This window comes from Alexandromys fortis, unplaced genomic scaffold, assembly GCF_014885135.2.
Source record: "Alexandromys fortis isolate MF-2015 unplaced genomic scaffold, M_Fortis_MF-2015_v1.1 scaffold_17, whole genome shotgun sequence".
Classification (NCBI taxonomy): Eukaryota; Metazoa; Chordata; class Mammalia; order Rodentia; family Cricetidae; genus Alexandromys; species Alexandromys fortis.
This window is the reverse complement of record NW_026067896.1, coordinates 4,054,697-4,079,944: the sequence shown is the minus strand read 5'-3', so window position 1 is coordinate 4,079,944 and position 25,248 is coordinate 4,054,697. Positions and strand designations below refer to the sequence as shown.

Genomic DNA, 25,248 nt, shown 5'->3' with positions numbered 1-25,248 from the left:
GATATGTATTCAGTGACTAAAATGTTCTAGCTTTTTCATTAGAAACCTAGGCTTTGAGGGATTTAAGGATTAGCTAGCTAGAAAAATCTGGAAACTTTGATAATTTTAAAACAAAACAACAACAACAAAAAAAAAAAACCCTGCTATTTTTATTGAAAGACCCTGATGGCATTGCTGTTCAATTTAGTCTTTTTTGGTGGATTCATGAACTGAATGACTTCATTTGGAAGTAATGTCATCTTTCATTACAGAGCCCAACTGACATTCTTGCCGCTACAACAGAGTTTTAACTTGCTGCATTTTCCAAAATCCCATCCGTGCAAGCGTCATGCTGTAGGCCCTAATTGCTAGTTTTTTCTCTATACAGGATTGTTTTTCATTAGGTTCACTTGATTCATCCACCGCTGGATTTGGGAACACTGGCAACATAATCAACACACTTCCTACAACCTTCAGGCTTCACATGTGCTGATGATGATGTAAACCAACTCTGCCCCAATCATCTTCCCCTTCTCTTAGGGTCTTACTACATATTGCAACAGAGGATGATATTGGAGGTGAAGATAGTAACATGAAGTTTGGCACTACACTGAAGAATTGTAGGCATCTTTTGGAATGTGCCAAGGAACTTGATGTCCAAATAATTGGGGTTAAGTGAGTATTTATGTCTTTGTTTTGTTTCAGTACAGAAAAGAATAAACATGTCTTTTCTTTGATTCTTTTAGACAAGGTCTTCTGTGTAGTCTTGGAGCTAACTATGCAGCTGTGTAGACCCAGCTGTCCTCAGCTCAAAAATCTGCCCGCCTTTGCCCCTTGAGTGCTGAGATTAAAGGCATGCACTACCACTGACCAGCTAAACATGTCTTTTCTATACTGTTTAGTAAGGTTACATCTCCTTCCTCCTGTTGAAGTGACAAGCTAGCACAGGGTAATGAAATCTGTTGGTTTGGGTTTTGCTGTGCCAGATGTTGGACTCAAGCCTTTGCTTTGTCGCTGCACTACATCCCATCTCTACACTGACTTTTACTGATTTTCTTTTTAGTTTTTTTTGAGGCAGCCTTACTATGTAGCTCTGTTTGGACTGCACATGAGATTCTGCTGTAATTTCTCAAGTGTCAGGATCGCTGATATATGTAGCACCAGCTAAATCGCCTTTTAATTTGAATGTGAAGAATTTACTCCTGATTCTAATGCTTGTTAAAATGGCATTCAGCTTATAAGTTGTAGGTTTCATTGTGTTTCTGTTTCTAATGATTTATTTTTCTCTCACTCCCTCATTGGCACTTAAGTAAGTCACACTTTGAAATCAAGTATAGTGGTACCTACAATCCCAGCATTCAGGAATTAGAGAGAGTGAAAGAAGGCTTATAGGTTTAAGGCCAGCCCTGTCTATAAGAGACCTTGTCTTTAAAAACCAAAAACCGGAAAAAATGAGCTTTATCTTTTTATTTTTTTGTATGAGGAAATCAAGACTTAAGTCGGTTGTTCTTTGGGTTTTGCTTTGTTTAGGACAGTCTTTCTAGCTGTGCTGGTCTAGAACTCTGAAGTCAGGTGGCTCAGTATTCAATGAAGGAGGTTTGTAATGTCAGTTGATTGGTGCTTGTTACTTTCTGTATACATAAAGGAAGCCATGCTTTAGATCCATGGCTTCCAAATAACCATACAGAGACTTATTATGATATGAATGCTTGGCTGATAGCTTGGGCTTATTAACTAGCTCTTACATCTTTTTTTTTTTTTTAAAGACTTGTTTATTAATTATGTATACAGGGTTCTTCCTGCATGTATGCCTTCAGACCAGAAGAGGGCACCAGATCTCATTACAGATGGTTGTGAGCCACCATATGGTTACTGGGAATTGAACTCAGGACCTCTGGAAGAGCAGTCGGTGCTCTTAACCTCTGAGCCATCTCTCCAGCCCCCTAGCTCTTACATCTTAAGTTAACCTGTATTTCTTACTTATGCCCTACCACGTGGTGGTACATTTTTCATTATGGCATGTTCCTCTTCTCTCTGTGCCTCCTGGGGATGCCACCCATTATCCCAGTATTCTCAGTCTGGTTTTCCTGCTGAACTTCTTCCTACCTGGCCTTTGGCCACTTAGCTCTTTATTAGCCTAATGAGAGCAACACATCTTTACAGTGCACAAAAGGATTATTTATTCCACAGCAAAATATGATTGTTCTGTGTTAGCATTCTGTTGCTATAATAAAAACTTGGAGAAAACGGGTGTATTTGCCATGCAGGTCCATCAGGGAAAGCCAAGGTAGGAACTTAAGGTAGGAATCTGGATGCAGGAACTGAAGCAGAGACCAGGCTCACTCTCCTTGACTTGCTCAGCCTGCCTTATACTGTCCATAGAAGTGTCATTATTCATAGTGGGCTTACAATTGTACCCAGAGGCAATGTATGCCAGTCTGGTGGAGGCAGTTCCTCACTTGAGTTTCTCCTTTCCTAGGTAACTCTAGTTTGTGTCAGATTAAAGCAAGCAAAAACAACTAGCCAGTGGTCACTGAGTGATGCTTGACTCATTAGAATATGCTTTTGCTTGTAGACAAATAATATAAATAATATTGTCCAAACAGTGTCATAGCATGGAGTACTTAGAGTCTCTGGTATCAGATACTTGATAAAGATGCAATGTGCTCAGCAGTGTCATTACCTAGTGATAACTGAAAGGGATTGCAGGAACTGCTTCAGAGCCACGCTGCTTTAAATGGCTACCTTTTTTCTTTCAGATTCCATGTTTCAAGTGCTTGCAAAGAATATCAAGTATATGTACATGCTCTCTCTGATGCTCGGTGTGTGTTTGACATGGCTGTAAGTTCTCGAATTATTATCTTTAAACCAGCGTGTTATTTCAGAATCATTTTCAATTAGTATGAATTAGTTACTGTTTAAAATTAGTACAGCGTACACATGATTTTTTTTTTTTTTTTCCCCCCAAGACAGGGTTTCTCTGTAGTTTTGGAGCCTGTGCTGGAACTAGCTCTTGTAGACCAGGCTGGCCTCAAACTTACAGAGCTCAGTCTGCCTCTGCCTGCCAAGTGCTGGGAGCACCACCACCACCCAGCTCACATGATTTTTTAAAAATTTTTTAGGTTTTATGTTGCTTGTATGTATATATGTGTACCATGTTCATGCCTGGTGCCCATGGAGGTCAGAACAGGGTGTTGGAGCTCCTGGAACTAGTGTTAAGGATGCTTTAAGCTGTGAACTGAACCCAGGTTCTCTAAAATAATGACAAGTGCTCTTAATTATTGAGCCATTTCTTCAGGATTGCATACTTGAATTTTATTATATTTTTGGTTGAGACAGGGTTTCGCTGGCTGTCCTCTGTAGACCAGGCTGGCCTCGAACTCAGAGATCTGCCTGCCTCTGCTTCTGAAATTAAAAGCGTTGTACTACAACATCTGGCTTCCTGATTTTATTAATGGAAAGATTAAAGGTTCCACACATTAGTACTTCATATTGTTTAAGTGGGCAAAAGATTGAAGAATAAAGCGAGCATAGGCAAGGATGAGGAGACAGAATACGGATAGCGTTTATCTGTTCCCGAGTCTGACAGCAAAAATCTGCTGGTAGCTTGAGTACTCAGGAGACTTGAGGCAAGATGATCAGTGTGTGGCCATAAAGAGAAACAAAACGATAAAGCGCAGGAGCGATTGGTATCCGCTGTAGAGGTCAGAAATATTTACCTACCTAGGAAGAAGAGGGTTTTTGTTATCTTTTTATTTGTTTGCATTATAATTTGGAAACATGAAAGTTTTTTGTCTCTAGGGAGAATTTGGTTTTACAATGAACATGCTAGACATTGGTGGAGGCTTCACAGGAACTGAAATTCAGCTGGAAGAGGTAAACTTTCTGGGGTTGTCTGTACATGATTGGTGGGTACATGGACCAGAATTTTTATAATAGCATTACCTAAAGTCTGTTGTAACCGAGCTACTCTAAATCTGGAATTCTGTGAACCCCATCAAATCTCGAAGTAAACTCCTACTTGTTGGATTTATGATGTACTAGACATCAGATTCAGTCTCACAAGCAAGGCAAGTGTGCCACCACTGCACTACACTGTAGCCCACAGAAAATGTTTGAGTTGTGTTTTATGTGTTAGATGTCACGTGAGCTTCCAGCTTCGTGACTGCAATAGCAAGGTGCATATCACTGCTGCCTTTATTCTGCAGTGTCTGGAAACTGAATTAAAATTTATTCCTCTACGAGCAGTCAGACACAGTATTAGAATTGATGTGGGTTTTTTTTTTTTATTTAATTAATGCTATTGTAATTATTACCAAAAAAAAAAAAGCTGATGTAAAAGCTTGCCTAATTGAAGATACCCGCTAAGTGGCTAGGCTTGCTCTGCAATTGGAATTGCTTAGTTTTCTTAGTTAAGAGCTAGACTTCTGTGATCCAGTATTGAAATTTAAGCCTGTAATTTAAAACCCCATAGGTTAATCATGTTATCAGTCCTCTGCTGGATGTTTACTTCCCGGAAGGATCTGGCATTCAGATAATTTCAGAGCCTGGAAGCTACTATGTGTCTTCTGCGTTTACACTTGCAGTTAATATTATTGCTAAGAAAGTTATTGAAAATGATAAACTTTCCTCTGGAGGTAAGTTACAAAGTTTATATCTGAGCCATGTGATTTTTATCCTAAAAGCCAGTGTTTTGTTGTGATTTCCAGTGCACTCCTCCTGTCTCAGAAGGAGAATCTGCCTTGTATTTTGGTACAGGGCCAAAGTGTTCTTTAAATCTATCTTTAAGTCAAACCAACAAAATTGTCTTGTGTCATTGTAGAATACAGTTTGCATTAATAAGACCATTTTTTTCCACTATGGAATAATCTTTAGTCCATAGAAAAATTGATTTCCCCGCTATTATTTATTTATTTATTGCTTTTAAATATTTATTTGTTATGTATACAGTATTTTGCCGGCATGTATGCCTGCAGGCCAGAAGAGGGCACCAGACCCCATTACAGATGGTTGTGAGCCACCATGTGGTTGCTGGGATTGAACTCAAGACCTTTGGAAGAGCAGGCAATGCTCTTAACCTCTGAGCCATCTCTCCAGGCGCCCCCCCCCCTTTTTTTTTTTTTTTTTTTTTTGTTAGAGTTCAGTTCAGGACTGCTTTGTATGTGCTTTTTCTCTTTTTTATTTCTTTACTGATACTTTTGAAGGGTAGGTCTTTTTGGTTTGGTTTGGTTTGGTTTTTTTGATGCTTCATCTTGGTGTGGGCTACATTCCAGAGTTTTGGAATAGTCTGTGTGTCTCATTAGGAAGCGTATGCTAATGGTTTGTTCTAATATGGTGCTGTTATGTTTGGGCTTGGTAGCACATACATGACTGGCTTTTGTTTAGTGTGGTATTTGTTTGTTTTAAGATTTTTTTACCCACATGTGTGTGTGCCTAAGAGGCTAGAGGTGTGGGATCCCCTGGATGACGCTGGAGTCATGGTCAGTTGTGAACTGCCTTTCAAGGGTCATAGGAGTTGAATTTTGGGTCCTCTGGAAGAGCAAACAGCATATGCGCTCATTGCTGAGCCATCTCGCTCCAGCCCTCTGGGTTTTGCTTTTATTTATTTAGAAACCAGTACTTACTCTTGAAGCACAGGCTGGCTAGGAAGTCTGTGTAGCTAAGAATTCGCCTGTGTGAGATGCTGGGATTGCTGACATGAACCCCAGCAATTGACCTAGTACATTTTCGGTTCTGGTGCATCTAGATTCTGGGCCCATTATCTTTCCAGTCTCAAGACTATCTATCCAGTCATTTTCTCCACGGAACCCTCCCTGGTTTATTTTCCTGGAGGGTAGAATTTCAAATCCAAGGAGGGGATATTGGTGTATAGAAAGTAGAATTGCTATGTGCTGAGTAAGGTGCACTCGTGTTGGTTTAAATTAACCTTCCTCTTTGCTATTTAATTTCAGTCGAAAAAAATGGGAGTAATGAGCCAGCCTTCGTGTATTACATGAATGATGGTGTTTATGGTTCTTTTGCGAGTAAACTTTCTGAGGACTTAAATACCATTCCAGAGGTTCACAAGGCAAGTTTGTTTGTTTGTTTTTCCAAAATGTCTTTGGCGGTGTAAAAAAAAATACAAAAGCTAGCGTGCAAAGTTGACTTAGTGGGTAAAGGCATTAGCCATTGGACCCACGTGGCAACAAAAGAGAACTGATCATGCAGGTTGTCCTCTGACCACGCACGCACACAAACACACCCTACACAAAGAAATAAATTGTAATTTTTTAAAAAAGTTTTTTAGTGCAGTGTATTGGTACAGCTCATTCATTTGCATGTCTTGGATTCAGTTGACAAGAATCCTGCCTCCTTAAATCTTGATTATTATATTTATCATATGTTTTGGATGTTTTTCTAGGATTCATATTCTGATCTCTTCAACTTATTTCCTAACTATGCAGTTCATAGTAACAGTTGAGACTTATGCCTGATCCTCAATGTCCCGTAGATATGAGATCTGAGAAACTGAAATTGCCTTTTATTTTTCTTAAGATTAAGTACCTGAAAGAATTTGGTAACTTTTCTTTCCCTGCAGAAACACAAGGAAGATGAGCCTCTGTTTACAAGCAGCCTTTGGGGTCCGTCCTGTGATGAGCTCGATCAGATTGTGGAGAGCTGTCTTCTTCCTGAGCTGAATGTGGGAGACTGGCTTATCTTTGATAACATGGGAGCAGATTCTTTCCACGAACCATCTGCTTTTAATGATTTTCAAAGGCCAGCTATTTATTATATGATGTCATTCAGTGATTGGTAAGGTGATTTTATTTTATCTAAAAACAGATGGGACATTGGAAGTGGTATTTTAGATTTGCTAATACCTTCAGAAGAACATTTCATGAAATTTCACGTTGTGATAGATAAAGGTGATAGTTTCCTTTTTGTTTGAGACCAGGTCCCTTACATAACCCTGGCTGTCGATATTTACACTGGGCTGGCCTCGAACTCACTGTTGCCTCTGCCGGGATTAAATCACTAGTGATAGTTCCTTCTTTTCTTTTTTTGTTTTTGTTTTTCGAGACAGCTCTGGCTATCCTGGAACTTACTCTGTAGACCAGGCTGGCCTTGAACTCAAAGAGATCCACCAGCCTCTGCCTCCCTAGTGCTGGGATTAAAGGTGTCCATCACCACCTCCTGGCTATAGTGTATTCAGCCCTTGCATTAAAAGTAGAAAAATTTTGGGGCCGTGGAGATGGCTGCCACATAGGCTCGAACAGCTGAGTTGGGAAATAGAGGGGTAATAAGAAAGAGGCAGAAATGAATAGAGCCATGGAGCTGGCTGGACAGCCATTCTAGCCAGTTGTTTGAGTTTGGGGCTCAGTATGAAACCCTGTCTCAAAAAATAAAAGAAAATGAGGGAGAGAGCCATTGAAGACAGCAGAGGATAATGGCTGGCCTGCACATACAAACACCTCCTACTCCCCCTTCTTGTCTGTCCATGTATGCCTGGATCTGCTGCACTACCTCATGAGAGTGTAGGTCAGGCTCCGTTTCTTTTTTTAATGGTTTCTGTTTTTCGAGACAGGGTTTTGCTGTAGTTTTAGAGCCTGTCCTGGAACTAACTCTTGTAGACCAGGCTGGCCTCAAACTCACAGAGATCCTCCTGCCTCTGCCTCCTGAGTGCTGGGATTAAAGGTGTATGCCACCACCACCTGGCTCAGACTCCATTTCTGTCAGCATCCAAACCCCCTTTCTGTCTAACATGGGTTTCAGAAACTAAACTTATTATCAGGCTTACATGGCAAGCACCTTTACCATCTCTCTGGCCCAAAAACATAGTCTTTTAGGGGGGACTGGAAGACTAGTTGTTATGTGTTGTGTGGTTTTCTAAATATTTAAAGCCCAATTTTTGCATTTTTCTTAATAGGTATGAGATGCAAGATGCTGGAATTACTTCAGATGCAGTGATGAAAAACTTCTTCTTTGCACCCTCTTGCATTCAGCTGAGCCAGGAAGACAGCTTTTCCTCTGAAGCTTAAACAGGCATTAACGCTTCTTTAGATCTGAAGTCGCAGGTTAAGCTTGTCTGGTCTACATTCCAGTGTGGGGAAAATTCAATCAATCTTCATTCTGTTAATTATCTTGGAAACAAATTCATAGTAATAGCTATTTGGGACCAGACAAAATCAGCTTTCATCTATAATTCATTGGTGTAAGAGTGATTTAGATAATGTATCCAGATTTAAACATATCAGTTTGACCCACCCCTTAAGCGTTTAAAATAAAATATGCAACAAAATGGATGACTTAGTGGAGATGGAAGCCCATTGTGGGTTCCCCATCAAATCGTTTACATACAAGTACACAGTTTTATAATAAGGATTCCTGTTAAAAAGTCTTGTAAAGTTGATGTCTTTCACCCAGATATATCACATGTGAGTGGAAGACCAGTGTGACTTCATTAGATACGTTTAGTGTATTTAGAATGTGTAAATTTGTGCTTTGAACTGTAGTTTAATAAATGTAAAATTGCATCATAGTGTTTGTTGTATTTGACCTAATATAACCCTTGTATGATTGCAATAAAACTTTGTGTAGATTTTACTGTTTTTCAGGCTAAAACTTTGGGAAAGGGGCTAGCTAGAAAGGTAGTTTTGAAGTAGTCGTGTGTGTGGTCTGTTTTAAGGGTTGGTTTTCTTTATAGCCCATTTAAGTTTGGTTTAGCTCAATATACTTTTAGTTATTTAATTAGTAATTTAAGTAAAGTGTTTGATAAATCATTGTGGAGCTGAGATTATGGAGAGTTGATGTGCAGTAAGCATGATGTTTAACAATTTAACACCAAAAAATGTTAGTCCTGCATAAACCAATTGTCATGATAGTTGTTTCTGTACAGATAGGATGCTTAGCATACTTTAGTAAACCTTGGAGCTACAGACCTTTCAGCTGATAGAGAAGATTTTATTAAACACTGAAAACTTGGTGGGGAGGGGAATGAGACTGCAGAGGACTGCAGGACCCTAACCTTACAGAAGGGCTATGTCTTATTTCCAGAATCCTGAGGCCCTTTTGCACAGACATTTAAATGCAGAGGGCTTTGGGGTGGTGAAGCACACTTTCTTCAATTTCTCACTTGTAATGGAGGGGTTATTGTTTTGGGGTTATTTTTGTTGTTGTTGTTGTTGTTGGTTTGAACCTAACCCTTTAGTTTATTATTTCCCATTTGTTCAGCTTAGTAATTCTTTTCGTACTAAAGCTTGTTGGTGGTGGGGAGGGAGTTAGCATCACTAACCTGACACTGTTCACTGCTGGTGTGTTAGTCCTAGGTCTCAGAATCACAGTAGCAATGAGACAACTTACAGGGTCCCTTTACCTCACTCTGTGCTCACAAGTGGAATTCCTGTCCCCAAGAGGAAATGTGACTTCACTTTGGTGCCAAGGACAGAAAATTCCACCTGTGCTACATAGGGGTGGTTTGGGATGCCCTTACATAGCTGGTTTTCACACCTTGATTTCAAGGTGGGAAGAAATTGATCATGAATCTCTAATTTCAATCTCAAACCAGTAGGTGCTTAATGTTTTTGATTTGACAATTGCCCACTTGAATATCATGGGTTCTATTAATTATACAAAGAACTGAGAACCCCAGTCCATTGTCATCCATGCCCTTGGACTTTTTTCCAAGGTGTAATAAGGGGTTTTATTCAAAATTCCAAGCTACCATGTAACTTTGAACTAACAAGGAGGGGAAATTGTTTCTTACCTCATTTGTATTATGCATTGTTGTGGTCCAGAAATGCCAAAACTTGGAAAGGATGGTGCAGCTTGAGTCTTTGGCTCGACTGTACAGGCTTGAGCTTTGTGGCCTATCAGTTTGCCATCTGCATAGGAGAGCGGTTGTATGTAAAACAGCCCAAAGCTGCAAATTTCACATGTGAATGATAGGTAAGCTTAAGAGTGTCTGTATTGTATTTGAAGACTGTTTGCCATAAATCTAAAGTTAACCTATGTATTTCAATTTGGAATGCTTACAAATAATTAATGTAAGATCTTTTTTATATGATATTGTAATCAGTTCAAAATTTAATTGAAAATATAAAACCCAAATGATTTCTATATATAGTAAATTGAACTGTAAAGGTGACTTGTGTGTGATTCTGAATACACAGATAAAATGTTTTTATTCCTCATGCTTTACTTTGATGGCTTCTATCATGAAATAGACATGAAATTTTATGAATTAATTTTGTGTACATTGCCCACGTTCTTTCAGAATCTATTAAAAGTAAAGTGATCTTGGAATTGCCTAGCACAATGAAGGTTTTGATGAGTTGGGTATTCATGGGGCCACCTTTTTAGACTGGGAGGTGAATCACTCATTGTTCAGTATAAATTTAGATTTAAGAAACCATAATTATTAAACTGTGTTGACCTGCTGAAATTAAAATCAACACTTCAGTTGCTTGTTGCTGTGTAGCCTGATAGAGAAACCAAGAGGATACATTAGGTTTAAACAGTTTTGTTTGGGCAATAGCCTGAGCATTAAAAGAGGTAGACTGGCTCCATCCTGCCGGATTCCAACCCTGCTTCTGCATTTGCTCTTCCAGCAGAGGCTAGGCACCTTACTTCTTTGTTCGGATAGTACTGTGCACAGGAGCTGGCGGGTCTAAGGGTAGTTAGGGGGCCTGGTCACTGGGGATTATACTTGCTTTGTCTGGCAAATGGTTGCAAATGACAGAAGTCGTTGTACAGAAGTCTAACTCTTCCTATTTGTTTCAGCCTACGGTACATTGCTGCCTTGTATTTAAATTAGATGAACTAGCATTAAGTTACAGGGTTACCTAAAACCATCTAGCCGGGAGTTGTCTGGCAGCCAGTTAGTAAGCTGCAGGAGTTTGTGCAGTGCAGCTTCGTAGTGAGGATGAACCTATCCAGGAATTAAAACTGTTTGACATTGTAGCCCAATCTGGCCTTAAAAACCACTATGTAGCTTCAAACCTTGGCCTCCTGAGTGATGGGCTGGCAGAAGGTGTGCACTGCCAAAGGGGTGGGGCACAGGGTGGGACTGCATTTGCTAGAGGCCAGTGTTTTGTATTTTGGTTTGCTTGTTTGTTTTAAAAGTCTTACACTAAGTAGCTTTAACTAAGGCTGTTTTCCTCTGATTGAACTAGTTGTCTTTGAAGAAATTACTGTAAAAACTAGGCTAGAAGGCACCCTGCTTGTGGTTATAACCGAACCACCCATTTCCAAGAAGACAATGCCTGTGTGTGATGTGATGATGACATGTAACTCCCAGGCTACAGATAAACAGTAGATGCATACAGTCGGTGTTCAGCTAAGCCAAGGATGGTATTGTTTTCCCAGTTTCTGGGATATTTTCTCAGCTCTAAATTTCAAGCCTTTTTATCCTTAAAAACAAAAACACCTGATCTCAGTAAGTTTCCCAGGCTGACTTTGAACTCTTGGCTCAGGCCTGGAAGCAGTAATTGGTACCTTTCCTGTTAGAGGGTGTTTCTCAGATATCTCAAATATTGAGAACCTGAGTGGGTTTTAAAGAATTAAAGCATAAGTATAGTTTATAAACTAAAACAATCTGCTCTGGCAAATTAATTGGTGAACAATGTGTCATTACTGTGAAGTCTGCTGGTTATCGGCCCTCCTTATATCTTGCCTGCCTGGAGAATAATGGGCCATCTGGCAACATTGTTGAAGCCCAGCAGGGTAAGAGGGTTGGTTGGGCTGAAAGTTTGTCCCTGTCAGTAAAGCACCCCTGCTATGAAAGCTGTCGGACTGATGGGCTTGCCGGGTGGCGGGGCAGTGCTAGCTGTGTGTTGTGTGCCCGCCTCTGCGGGTCAGACTGCTTCAGTCACTGCAGTTTTTAAAGGGGGTGTTTACTCTGTGTGTCCATGTGGCGTGGCCTACCTGTGGAGGGCAGGACACCCCCAAGGAGTTGTGTTTCACTTTGTAGATCCAGAAAGCCAGCTCAGGTATTTGGATAGGAAAAATGGATACCAGGGAGCGATCCCTGCCTGGCCATCCTAGCTAAAACAGCAAGGTCCAGGTGTGTATCTGCCCTGTGCTAACATCCGACTCCATACAGGCACATACACAGTTTTTTAAATATAGAAATAGATACTCAGTGGTAGCAGCTTACCATAAAAAAGGACGCAGGGAAGGGTTAATTAGTGCTGTGTGGTGTATGGTGCAAGGGTGGGACTCATCACACTGAACAGAAGTAGCTAATACCTAGTTTGGAGCTTCTTTGAACTCAGAATCATGTAAGGTGAAATTAGGTAAGCACTTACATAAGTGACCAGCCTGAGCTGTGGCCAGTTCCAACCCAGTCTTAGCTTAGACACAGCAAAAAGGGAAGGGGGCAGGGCTTAAATGGTACACAAAACATGCGGGACACTGGTAGTGCATGCCTTGATTCCAGCATTCATGAGGTAGAGGCAGGTGGATCTCCGAGTTCCAGGACCATCCAGGCTACATAGAGAAACACTGCCCCGCTCCATCACCACCACCTCTGCTCCAAAAACAAGTTAGATGCAAAAGCAGGTATGCGCAGAGACCTCTAAATAGTGTATAGATTGCCCTTGGGGCAGAGAGACTGTACTGCAGCAGCAGATACACTAGATGGCGCTCCCGAGCCATGTTTGGTACAGTGCTGGCTGAGTAACACTGTTTACTAAGGTTCTCATACTAACATGTCACCTGCTTCTGCCTCCCAAGTGCTGGACTTGGAAGTGTGTGCCACTATTGCCTGGCTACCTTCCATTTGTGCGGCTCCATGTTGTGAAGTGTCAGGAAGCCAAGAGGAAGACAATTTCAGTCTCTCCCCACCCTATCCCAAATGCACACCCCAAGTAGCAAGCAAAGGTTTCCCTTTAACCAAAAATACTGCTGGTAACTCAGAGCTGTGCTGAACCATAGCAAAAATATGGGAAGGTATCCTATGTCTGAAAAGAATTCCAGGACAGCCAGGGATATGCAGAAACCTTGTCTCAAAAAACTAAGAGTATCCCTTCCATGTTGTCCAGGCTTCAGCCATCCTATGGCACAGCTGAGCCTACAGGCATATGTACACTGATCCCACTTCTGACCCCTCCTTCCCACTCCCAGATTTGCCCTGTCTACTTCCTTGCAACTATTCCTCATGAAACTGCCCAGTCTCCACCCCACTCCCCCAGACAGCTTTGGAGCCTGTCCTGGAACTCACTCTGTAGACGAGGCTGGCCTTAAACTCACAGAGATCTGCCTGCCTCTGCCTCCTGAGTGCTGAAATTGAAGGCGTGTGCCACCACTGCCTAGCTGAAATTGCCCAGTCTTACTGCCACCTTCTCCCTGCTTAGTCTCTGATAAGATTCTTGTAGTCCACCACCTTTTTAGAGTTCTTGAGGACACAGCTTCTTAATATCCCAGGGTTTATGCATGCTGGGCCAAGTATACTGATGGACCACATCCCCAACCCATTTTGAAAGGCTGAGTGAGGTGGGACTGCCTTTAATCTGTCTTTTGCTGGTTCAGGGCCAACCTAGGCAACAGGGGACCCTGCCCCCCCCCCAAAAAAAAACCATGTTTTTAAGAGGGACTAAAGATATGCTCGCTTCTTGGGAGAGTACTCAACTAGCATGTGCAAGGCCCCGTGCTCAGCATCCAGTGCCACCTAAGTCATGTGGTGTGATGCACACTTGGAACACTGGGAGGTGGAGAATTGGGCATCCTACACCAGACAGATAAGGTCGACCTCTTTGAAAAGCAACATAGGCTGGGCCCACTGACCTGATCGGGAGCTTTTCCTAGGGAATTGGCAATTGCACAGACAGATGTGAATGAATAAACAGTTTAAGTGGCAGGGTGGAGGGAGAATTTAGCACGCTCAGTGTGCTAAAACCCAAGAAAGAACACAGTGGTGCGTAGAGACTGCCAGCAGCATGCAGACCATTGAGGGCTCTGCAAGCCTGTTGTAGACACGGTTCCATTGCTGTGACAAAATGCCGTGACCAAGGCACTTTATAAAAGCTTTTAATCTGGGACTCACCTTACCAGAGGATCAGACTCCATCGCCCATCATGGCAGGGAGCATGACAGCGGACAGGCAGGTGTGTCATTGAAGAGGAGGTAGCTGAGAACTCATTTTGATCCATAAGCATGAGGCAGAAAGAGAGCTAACTGGGAATGGTGTGGCCTTTTGAAACCTCAGAGCTCACCCCCAGTGACACGCCGTCTCCAACAAGGTCACACCACCTACCTAATCCTCCCCAAACAACTGGGGACCAAGTCTTCAAATACAGGAGCCAGTTAAGCCGCCACAAAGGCTTCCAGAGATCCAGTTTTAAGAGAAATGGGGTTGCAATATTGTTTTGATAACTGGGTGTGTGCTGTGTTTCAGAGCTGCCTAGTGATTCTGCAGACTGACTCTGGGGAGTACACATGCACATGTGCTGTGTGTGCGCGTGTGAGAGAGAGCCTCATTTCACAGAGGTTTGTGTGTGTGAGAGAGCCTCATTTCACAGAGGTTTGTGTGTGTGATAGAGAGCCTCATTTCACAGAGGTTTGTGCATGTGAGAGAGAGCCTCATTTCACAGAGGTTTGTGCGTGTGAGAGAGAGCCTCATTTCACAGAGGTTTGTCCAGCCTCATCGTAGAAGGAAGGATGGACAGCATCGGGGCCTGCCTGCGTTGGCAGTGGTGAGCCTGACTAGGCTCTTAAATTGGGACCAGGTGGGAGTTGTAGAGTAAGAGCTGCTTCAGGGTTAAGTGGGAAAGGTGAGGCAGGCAGTAAAAGGTTGTAGTCTCTAGTTTGTGTAGCTGGATGGGTGACTGATGGCCTCAGTCACTTCCACAGATAGCAAGAGGACAGGTTTCCAGGGGAGATGTGTGGCTGTTGAGGTGGAGGGCTAGGAGATGGCCAGGGCGGCACACGACATCGTCTGGAGGAACTGCACCACACATGACTTTGGTAAGCCTGACGTGTTTGCTTCTCATACTCTGTGTGAGAAATTGCAGCCTTTGGCCACTGCGGTGCTCGCTGTAGAGATCTTCATGTCCCACGTGGCTTTTGGCCTCTTGAAATGAGAGCAGCTGGGCTTGTGCACAAGGCCATCACAAGGCCAGGCGCATAAGACAGGGAAGAATGGGGCCTCTCAAAGGGGTGTGTGTGTGCCTTTCTCTGTAGGGAGTCTTTGAAGCCCTGGTGAAGGACTATACTGTTTGGCCTGAGGACCCAAGCCTTAGCCCCATAGGAATGACAAAGCCTTCCCCAAGTGAGGCTCAGGGGTTGGCAAAGTCTTCCCTGGTCCAAGTGCAATGTTGACTGTGGGCAGAAAGTAGTCATTGTAGCCTCTGCCATGTTTACAGCCTGAAGAACCGCTCCCCCACAGAGACCGCTCCCACTGCCTCCTTGTGTATCTGTATAAAATAACAAGCCCTACTTCATATGATAAGCATGCTGAGTATGGTTTATTAGTAAGCACTCACCTGTGCTCCCGTGTGATCCCAGGCAAACCCACCGGGTCACCAAGCTAGATTTAGGATTATTGATCTGTTGTTAGCGTCGCACCTGTTGTGTGCCTAGGCAAGTTCGTGCCAACAGCTGGCACCAAACAAGGATGTAATGGGGCCAAAGATGCTTTGGGATCCAGCCATAAAACAGGCGAATGAAGTGCAGCGATCCAAGGATGGGGTTTCGGGGCGTGGGGGGGTCGTCCAGAGTGACCCCCATCCTTATGTGGTACAGAGGGATACATCTCCATCAGTGGGGGTCCGCCCCATGAGCACAGCGTGCCCCCGCGTGGCCAGAGCAGATTATAAGCAGGGGTGGCATCGGCGTGGCGGGGAGACAGGACGTGCGACTGCGTCTGTTTGCCCCGGAACATACACACCATGTAGATGCTGTCCTCGGCACTGGGAAGAAAGATGGGACGACAGAGGCCGAGATGGGGGGGTGTGTCAGTTTGCCGTTCCTGTGGGTAGAGGAGTGGAGAGACACAGACGAGAGTCGTGCTAAGTGACCCTTCCTCATAGCCAGACTCTCGGAGCCCAAGAAGAACTGGACAGTGAGGGGAGAACATGCTCAGAGTGATAGAAGACATTGTGTTCACAGAGAAGAAAGGGACCGTGGTCCGTGCGCCGCCGGGGCTGGACTGCAAGGCAGATGGGCACGGGAGTCTGTAGGACAGGCAGGTGAGTGGGACCCCTGTGAGCGCTGCGGGAGTGAAGAAACTAGAATTATCTAAGGCTGTGTAAGCTGAGGCAGTCTGAGGGAAATGGAGGTTAGAAATGCCTCCACTGCCCCCCAGGCTGAGGCATTGAAACAGGTAGCCCCAGTTGGCGCCGTTTGGGGAGTTCACAGGTAGGTATGTCCTTGCCTGCCAAAGTTTGTCACTGGGGCGGGCTGTGAGAGTCTATAGCTTTACACTACTTCCGGTTCACTCTCTGCTCTGTGCTTACTGTTGAGGATGTGAGCTCTCAGCTTCCTGCTCCAGGCACCATGTCTGCCTCTGGAACTGGAGGCCCAAATAAACTCTCCTCTTGAAGCCACCTTCATAGTGTTTTCTCACAGCCACAGAGAGTATCTGAAACACAAGCAGTTACAGGCACTGGATTATCCCCGACTGAGGTCCCCATCCATAGTAGGGACTGGGGACACCAGAGGACGGACAGGATCAGTGCCACCAAGTCTGATGACCTGCGTTTTATGATGACCAGGACTTTATGGTGGAAGGAGATGATGTAGGATATCCTCTGATCTCTGTAGAGTGCTGCAGCATGTAGGCCTCCACATACACACACACCACACACATACCAACCACATACACACACATACACACCACACACATACACACAACCACACACCACACACACACACCACACACACACACTACACACAACCACATACCACACACACTACACACCACACACATACATACACACTACACACACCACACAACCACACACATACATACATTACATTCACACCACACACACTACACATACCACACACATACACACCCAGGCCTGCACTGAATAGTGGCTGTGGTATTTGATGCCCAGTCACTGAGCCTGCTAGGACTGTTATCCCTAAAGAATTGACAGACATGCCGGGCGGTGGTGGCACACGCCTTTAATCCCAGCAGGATGTCTAGAAACAGCTTCCTGCCCTCAGCTCCTCAGAGGTTGGAAGATTCATGGCAGGACCCTCCCCAAGATGTGAAAATGGCTGATGGAAAATTCAGGACTTGGAGAACTCAAGTTGGGACTGAGCTGGAAGTCCCTGCTCCCAAGCTAGCAGGCAAAGGGAAAGTCACACTGCTGCCCTCCTTCGGAAGCCCCAGGTAGGCTCTCCAGGAACAAGGTTAGTCCTTGCAGTGGAGCCGAGGTGACGTGACAGGAAAACACTCCAGTGGGGGTAGAGAAGGCATCTGGCCAAACTTCCAAAGGAACCAAACCCTGCCCTTAAGTAGCATCTCACCAGCAGGCAGACCTAGAATACAAAAGAGGCAAATCCAACAGACTTGCTCACGGCAGCCTGTCGGTGGGCACAGGGGCCAGCGTTGGTCCACTCGACCTTCTGCTTCAGGCTGCAGAAACACTCTGGAAAACCCACTTGCCCTGACCAGACATGCAGCCTGCTGCAGCACCCACTTGTCCACTCCATGTGAACAGTCATCCATTCTGCTACAGAAACTTGGTGTGTTTAATTACAGGGTGTTGTCCCATACCCCATTAGGGGACAGGTCGTCTGATGTCACTGTGAGCGGTCCTCCGTCCCAAATCCATTTGGCGTCCAAATTCTAATTAACCTGCATAGTGGGCTATTCCACTGTGAGTTTTGTGGGTACTCACAACCAGGGACGCGGGAACCCTGTAGGAAACATAAGAATGGTAAAAACGGTGGAGTTAGCTGGGTAAGACGGACCCATTTCTACAGAAACTAAATGTTTTGAGTATCCATATCACCAAAACAAACTGTCTGCATTCTTTCTAAAGAAATTAGGAGTTTGCGATGGCAAATACTGTAATCACAGTCCCTCAATTCAATAACAAGACCCTGTATAAAAAAAACAAAAGCATATATATAAATTTGCAAATTTTTCTAGAAAAAAGGTATTAAGACTTTTTTCTTCACATTTCAGAATGTCCTGCAACGCACACGGCTCATTTTTCAATTCGGATAGCTTCTTCTTTTTCCCTGTGAGGATGGCAATATTAAGGACGTCCTCCGCAGCAGTTCCCCGCTTAGGTCCGGGCGGGGTCCCTGCCTAGCTCCGAGGCGTCACCAGCAGAGGGCGCTGCCGCCCACGGGCTCGGGGCGGGGCCGGACGCGCTTTTCTCCCCAGCAACAGGGGCCCCGCGCGGCGCTCCGGGGCGCGGCCTGGAGGCTTCCCCGGCCCCGCCTCTCCCCGCCCTCCCGCCCAGAGAGCGCCAAGCTGGGGCGTAGCCTGCCTAGCGGGGACCTCTCCCCTACCGACCCGGGCGCGGCAGGGCTGGGGACCACTCCCGTGCCCTCCCCCGGCGCAGCCTTCCCACGGGCTGGCCCGGCCGCAGCTGGCTCGCACTTTGGAGCCGGATGGGGAGACGTGACCGCCGAGACTCGGGCGCGCCAGGAACGGGCGGGGGTGCGAGGGGGAGGCTGGGCTTTGGGGCACCTGGGGCAGTTCGCGTTCCCCGAGGAGGGGAAAGGGAAACGGGCGCCCCAGCTCCTGCAATGTGCGTCCCCGGGTGCACGCGCCAAGACCAATCCTTCGGTTCCTCTTCCCGCTCTGGCCTGGGATGGGGGCCAGGCCACCACCGGTCCAGCCCGCAGTCACCGGACGAGTAAGAATTCTTGCATTGGAGTAGAATGACTTCATGCATTGCAGTAGGTTTACACAGAAGTTAGTGACGGGCGGAGGCTCACTCCCTCCTCAATTTCCTAATCTACAAAATGAGAACCTGGATCATCCCACCCGCTCTTCCACCACAACCTGCAGATCTAAAGACTGAGGAGTTTTTTAATGCTACATGGGAAGGGCCCGGGAGGCAATCCCAATGACAAAATTACCAGAGTGTGTCTGCTATCAGTTTCCAGGGAAGTCAATCCCACCTCTGATTGAACATTCGGTGCCACTTCTGCATTTCCCCCAAGGACCTTAAACCTGCTTGCCCGTTACCTTCCCTACCCCACCCTCAGGAAACACTTTGCTATGGGTTAGCTGCTTTTCAACCACAAGTTTTCTTGGTTTTAACACCCAAACGCCTATGATTAGGGATCTGTAGCCGGACGTGCACACACAGCAGAACAAAGTTCTAAGACCTTAGAGGCAAAGGTCACTAAGGAGTTGTCGAGTTTCTTTCAATGCTGGTGTTTCAGATTCCAGTCTCAGCTCTGCCACGTGCTGCCGCAGTGGGGTACAGCGTCTCAGTCTGTCTCCTCAGCTGACGAGCTATACTGCTTGGCAGTGCCAGATCTGGGGCTCATGAGAAATCCTCTCCCTTGGCAGACCCCCCCCCCCCGAGTCCTCTAATGTTATGTGTCAATGATTCCTACAGTGCTCCTCAGGCTCCCGGCCACATCACTTCTTCGAGAAAACATCTGGTCACCTGGTGTCCTTTTCCTTGCAGCAGCCTGGCTATATAAGGCCTTAGATGGGACTTCAGGGCCTTTCTTAAACCCCGTGGATCAGGAACTGGGTGGTGATGGTGGTAAATAAATTCAGGGAGGAATCTTGCCCAGATTGGGAGTCTCGATAAATTTTCAAAGTTACAAGTAATAAACCAGGATCAAGGAGAAAATAATCACCGCTGGTGAATTTACCTCAAGATTCCCAGTTATCACCCAAAGCCCCCACCTGTCCATAACTACACCTTGGTATCCCGCCAGGTATGTGTGTGTGGGTGTGGTTGGGGATGTTGTGACGTGGGCTGCCATTGCCTTGGGGGATTTACTGCCTCTCCTGTCTCCCTCCTTCTCTCTCTCTCTCTCTCTCTCTCTCTCTCTCTCCTCTCACACACACACACACACACACACACAGGTCCATGGTAGGTATCACCAGGAAGAAAGGGCATCTGGTTCTTGCTCTGCTTCCTGCTAGAACCTTTGACCTCAGCTGCCGGGTGGGTGGATGCCTGGGAAGACATAGTTGCTCCCGTTGGCCTGCAGCATCCTTAGCAGCCTGTCAGAGATGAGGAATCTGAAGGCTGTGTGTAGGGCTGATCCAGACAGTCTTGCTGGTGACCGTCTCGATCAGCGGTTCTGTGAAACCACATTTCCGGGCAAGGGAGGGGGCGGGCGCCTCTCCTACAGCTCCTCTTTCACTGTTTTCTAAAGCAACTCTAGGAAACCCCACCGTGAACCGAGAAGTGTTGGTGTAGGCCAGTACAGTGACCGAAGGACGGAACAGGAAAAGAATGAGAAATCTGGACTAAAAAGGCTCTGCATCGGACACAAAATCATCAAAAGCCACCCAAGGCCGAGCGAGGCTCCTGCAGATGTGACAGAGCAGGACCCATGTGTCTGGGGATGGGCATGGCTGCATGCCCGGAGCAGTGAGCAGAACCATCTCCTCCTGGTCCCTCTGGGCCTGCTCCTGTGTCACAGCTGTGCTGAGCACCTAATACTCTGGGCTTTCCCAAGCAAAGTGGAACTGCTTGCTGTTTGGAGACTTCCCCGGGGCGTCTGGGGACGTCCCTCAGGGCGTTTGGAATGCCTTTTCCCACCTGTCCAAATCATTCCTACCAATGTCCCCACCCTAACACCCGACCACTAGGGTTTAAGCAACTGTTTTCCGTACCCACTCCACCCCTTCCCGTGACTGCCTCCGGTGCACACGTTACACTGTGCGTATAACTGCAAACCTGTGGGGTCTTATCAGATCTTGCAGTATTGTCCTACGTGGGTGGAAAGCCTTGCACGGGGAGCCTCACACAGCTTTAATGCTAGAGAATTTGTCCCTGTTTAGGACAGGGTGGACACTACGCAGACACCTCCCCCAGATCCACACCCCTTTCTGAGAATTCTCTGACCCCGGCTGCATTTCCTGAGTGCCCTGGGGCCTTGCGGTCAGCCTTCAGTGACAGGAAAGATCTGGAGCCAGGCTTTGAGCCAGCGAGCGGCGTCCACCGCCGCAGTGTATTTCCCTAGAGAGGGCTAGGGTAAGATTAAGGTCAGGAAGGAAAGAATCCAGTCCCTGGTACTGATGCACGCCCTGCTCTTCCCAGACCTCCAAGTCTTAAGACGGGGTGGGTGGGGTGAGGGGGGGTGCAACACCAGTGACCTCGGGTAACACCCTAGTAGTTGTGGACGCCTAGAAACAGCTCTGCGACATCTGGGAGGGAACTCGCTGCCCGCCTCTGGGCACAGGAAACCACGGAGTGTGGGCAGGGGTGGGGGATGGTCCAGCCTACGGTCGCTCGCTGGCGGCCGCGCTGCAGGTGGCTCGAGCAGCTGCCAGCCATGCGGCTTCCCGCTGCAGTGCCCGCCCGCGCCCCAGCCTCTTCTTGGGGGGTTTTCCGGCTCCGGGCGCCCCAAAGCCACCCCGGCCGTGCACAGCTTTCTGATGAGTCAGCAGCAGCCGGGAGCCTCCGGCCGCCGCGGGCATCTGCTCAGTGACGCACCGTGAGTCACGGGCGCCCGGGCAGCCGCAGCCGAGCAGCTTCGCTGCAGCGCCGCCCCCACGGCGCCCACCGGGCCGCTCGCCCGCACCCGCTCCGCCTCCTGCGCCCGCCGGGCCTCTCCTTCGCCTCCCCGCCGCGGCCGGCCGGGCTCCAGGCTGACATCAGACGCTGGCCGCCAGGCCACCCTCTGAGTCAACAGTTTCCGAAGCGCAGCCTGCTGCCAGGAGCGGGAGAAAGCTCAGCCTCCCGGGGAGGCGCGGCCCGCACCACTCGGGCTGCGGTGGAGGGCGGAGGTGGGTGGGGACGAGCGGGGGCCTTTACCAGAAGTCACGAGGGCGAGGGAGAAGGGAGGGCCATCGCCACCCTGCGGGGTAGCCGGGCGCAGTGGAAGCCCGCCGCCCCCAGCCACGTGCTGCAGCCCGCGCTGGGTGGCAAGGCTGGAACCGCCCCAAGGGCGGGAGGAGAGGGAAGGCGAGGCCCTTGCTGGGAAAGGCCCCGGGCCAAGTTTCTAGAAGCAGGACTTGCACCTCCCTAGAGACCTCTCTCAGACTTAGGGTACCGACCTGGGCGGGGACAGGCTTTGGGGCTGAGACGTGGCCTCCAATCAGGCTTTTGATGGGGGCAGCTTTGATTAAGCCCCTCGCCTTACTCTTGGTCAGCGGCAGACCCTGTAGTCAACTTGGGATGGGGAAGTGAGGAAGCACCCTTGTTCAGCTAAAGAGGTGTAGTCAAAGTTAAGAGTTAACGGAGCCCTAGTAAATGGTTAGCAGATGACGTCCTATGAAACTGGGCGGTAATGGTATAAAGAGAGGCATAAAAAAATAAGAATTCTGAGAGTATTTTTTTTTAAATTATCATTGGAGGGCATGATTCTTCATCCCTAAGCAGGTTTCCAGAAGCTGGGTGTGTGGCTTGGTGGTTGAGCGGTTGCTTACACACGCAGGTCTAGTACTCAGGCGTTGCATGTTGGGGGTAAGATGGGGGAGAGTGAATTGCCAAGCCCCACGTACTGTACAATAATCTAGCCTTCTACAAGGCTAGGCATCTGGGTGCTTCGAACTGCCTCAGAGTCTGCTCAGCAACCAGTCCGAGAGGCGCTCTGTTTCCAGGAGGCCCAGGGAGGGCGAAGCTGGAGCTCCGGGAACTGAAGACGTTGCTGGTGGTGCCGGCTTCATCAGGCTACAGCAGCTAGCTCTGTTCTCTAGCCACGGATGCAACAGTTAAAAAAAAAAAAAAAAAAATCAACATAAGAAACATCTACCGTCCGTGAACTTCGTGGCCTTTGGAAGCTTCTTTAACTCTGGGAGCTTTTCCTTACCAGGTCAAACAGGAAGGCAGGTTACGGAGGCTCCAGGAGGACACGGAAGGCAGCAGATGTTACAGGTTTGGTTTTTCTCCTTTGCACATGGGCACCTCTTTGACCCGTTCATGACCCCAGGATGAGTAAGACTGGGCCTCCAGCCGGAGTTCATCCTGGGCCTCTTTCCTGGATTTGGCTCTTCTTCCCAGAGCCACCACTTAGCAAGTGATGCCAGCCGGGGAGGGAGGTGTCTGTGTCTCGCCTTAACGGCTGGGCTTTCAGAGAGATCCTGTCGGTAGGTAGCCTTTGAGAGGGACCATGTGGGCTTCTCCTTGCCCCACGTGACACTCATCGAGACTCAGCTCATTTCTGCCAATCCACTCCAGCTGGGAAGAGCACTGAAGCATTCTGGGAAGCCCTGTGCTTTTTTTTTTTTTTTAATATAATTTTTCTGTAGAAGAGTTAAGAATGGAGGCTCTTGGGAAATCACAGGGTCTAATTTGCTGATCTGGGGGCAAGATGCAGAACCCTGTGACATCAGAGGATGAAATAGTGGCCAAGGATGTGGGGCTTGAAAGTGGTCATGGTTGAGGCCCCAGGCCTGTGTGGTTGCCCTTCAGGGAGTGTTGTGGGCTGGAGCAGCGTGTGTTCACTTTGGAGCAGAAGGCAGGTGCAAGAGGGCTGCAGCTGTTGCTTATACCACAGACTCCACAGCTCGTAGCTTCCACGTTATCCAGGCTCCGAATCCACGCTCTCTTATACCACAGACTCCACATCTCGTAGCTCCCGTGTTATCCAGGCCCAGACTCCACAACTCATAGCTCTCTTCAGAAGGGTTTCTCCCACTCCTGTCGTGGGCCCAGCCCAGGGGACACCTGTCTCCTCTGTGTAGAGCTGTTTGCTCCTCTGGCAGTGTCACCTTGACTGCTGGTGTGCCTGGCTTGCCCTGGTTGTCCCTACTACCCAGAGGCCCTAAGAAGCGAGAACTTAATCTGCTGGTCCTGGAGGAAGTGCGTGTGAGCTGCCAGCTCTGCCCACCTCTTGCACCTCGGTCCACATCTGGCCTCGGGAGCAACCTTTGTGTCTGACAGGGCTTCCTGTTTGCTGTGACCGCTTCCAAGGCAGCCTTATCTTGACTTCTGACACCAGCTCTTCCTTGTCTGACCAAATAGCCCAGCTCCACTTCTTGGCAGCCCCAATGGTCAGTCAGATTGAAGAGCCTTGGCACCTTTTTGTGGTCGAAACCAGGGCAGGGAGCCAATGCCTGGCCAAATGTGTGTGTGTGTGTGTGTGTGTGTATACATATATATTTAAAGAAATATTTGTCATGTTTGTGGGTGTTTTGCTGGCCTATCTCTATTGTGCTTGGTGCCTGCTGAGGCCAGAAGAGGGCATTAGATTCCCTGGGACAGGAGTTGCCCATGATTATTAAATGCCATGTGGGCGCTGGAAATCAATTAATGGGTTCTCTGGAAGAACAGCTAGTGCTTTTAACCACTGAGCCATCATCTTTCCAACCCCCAAGTATGTATTATCTCAGTCATCTACCTTGTAAAAGATCTAGTGAGAACCAGGTGGTGGCAGCACACACCTTTAATCCCAGCACTCGAGAGGCAGAGGCAGGCAGATCTCTGTGAATTTGAAGCCAGCCTGGTCTACACAGCTGGGTGTTAGGGGCTGTAGACTCTTAGACCCTGAACTTTCTATGACCTCTTACCTGCTGGAGTAAACAACTTGTTTTCCTGTGCTTGCAGCTGCTCTGAGCACAAAACCCTCACGAGTTCCTTCCTGATAACATGGGAGTGGTTTCTGGTGGACTTGCAGTAGAAAATCCTGAGAGTGAGGGCTTAGCCACTAATCAAGGCGAGCTCTATATAAGCTTCCCTGGAACACAGTAAAATTGGCATCATTGCTTCAAGAGTGACCCATGTCTCTGTGTTCTTTAATCCCCAGACCCTTGCCTAGTCATGGTTCTGCATGGTGCAGGTGTCGCAGCTGGGGCTGTTACACAGAGAAACTGTCAAAAAAAAAAAAAAAAAAAAAAAAAAATTGAAAAAAAAAAAAAAAAAAAAAAAAAAAACTCTAGTGAGACCAGAAAAGGTCAGTGAGACCAAGTGGACAACTTAGTTAAGAATTGCTTAAAAACTACCCATGCAGCTGGGTTATAGCTCAGTTGGTAAAATGTTTGCTACGTGCATGAATCTTTAGATTTGATCCCCAGCACCACATAAACCAGGTTTGGTTTTATATACATGCCTATCATCTCAGCACTTGGAAGAGTGCTATGGGCTAGCCCTTCTGTATGCTGTGAATATACATTGCTCTCATTGGTTGATAATACAAGCTGCTTTGACTTATAGTGGTGCAGAATATAGTGAGGCAAAAAAGCCAAAC

General features: G+C 46.9%; 1 protein-coding gene and 1 long non-coding RNA gene across 3 annotated transcripts in view; both read left to right on the top strand.

The window, feature by feature from the left end:
• The window catches only part of Azin1 (antizyme inhibitor 1), a 30,332-nt gene extending 20,130 nt beyond the window's left edge, over positions 1-10,202 (top strand). For both annotated transcript variants that reach the window (XM_050161739.1, XM_050161742.1), the window contains 7 exons: positions 520-654; positions 2,739-2,820; positions 3,781-3,855; positions 4,454-4,616; positions 5,931-6,046; positions 6,557-6,771; positions 7,886-10,202. In XM_050161739.1, the coding sequence (XP_050017696.1) occupies positions 520-654; positions 2,739-2,820; positions 3,781-3,855; positions 4,454-4,616; positions 5,931-6,046; positions 6,557-6,771; positions 7,886-7,997 (898 nt within the window). In that variant the 3' untranslated portion in view covers positions 7,998-10,202. The remainder of the gene's footprint in view (positions 1-519; positions 655-2,738; positions 2,821-3,780; positions 3,856-4,453; positions 4,617-5,930; positions 6,047-6,556; positions 6,772-7,885) is intronic.
• An 11,095-nt stretch (positions 10,203-21,297) lies between these two features.
• Positions 21,298-25,248, top strand: part of LOC126514202 (uncharacterized) — a 29,686-nt gene continuing 25,735 nt past the window's right edge. The window contains exon 1 of the long non-coding RNA XR_007595524.1: positions 21,298-22,937. This is a non-coding gene — a long non-coding RNA (uncharacterized lncRNA). The remainder of the gene's footprint in view (positions 22,938-25,248) is intronic.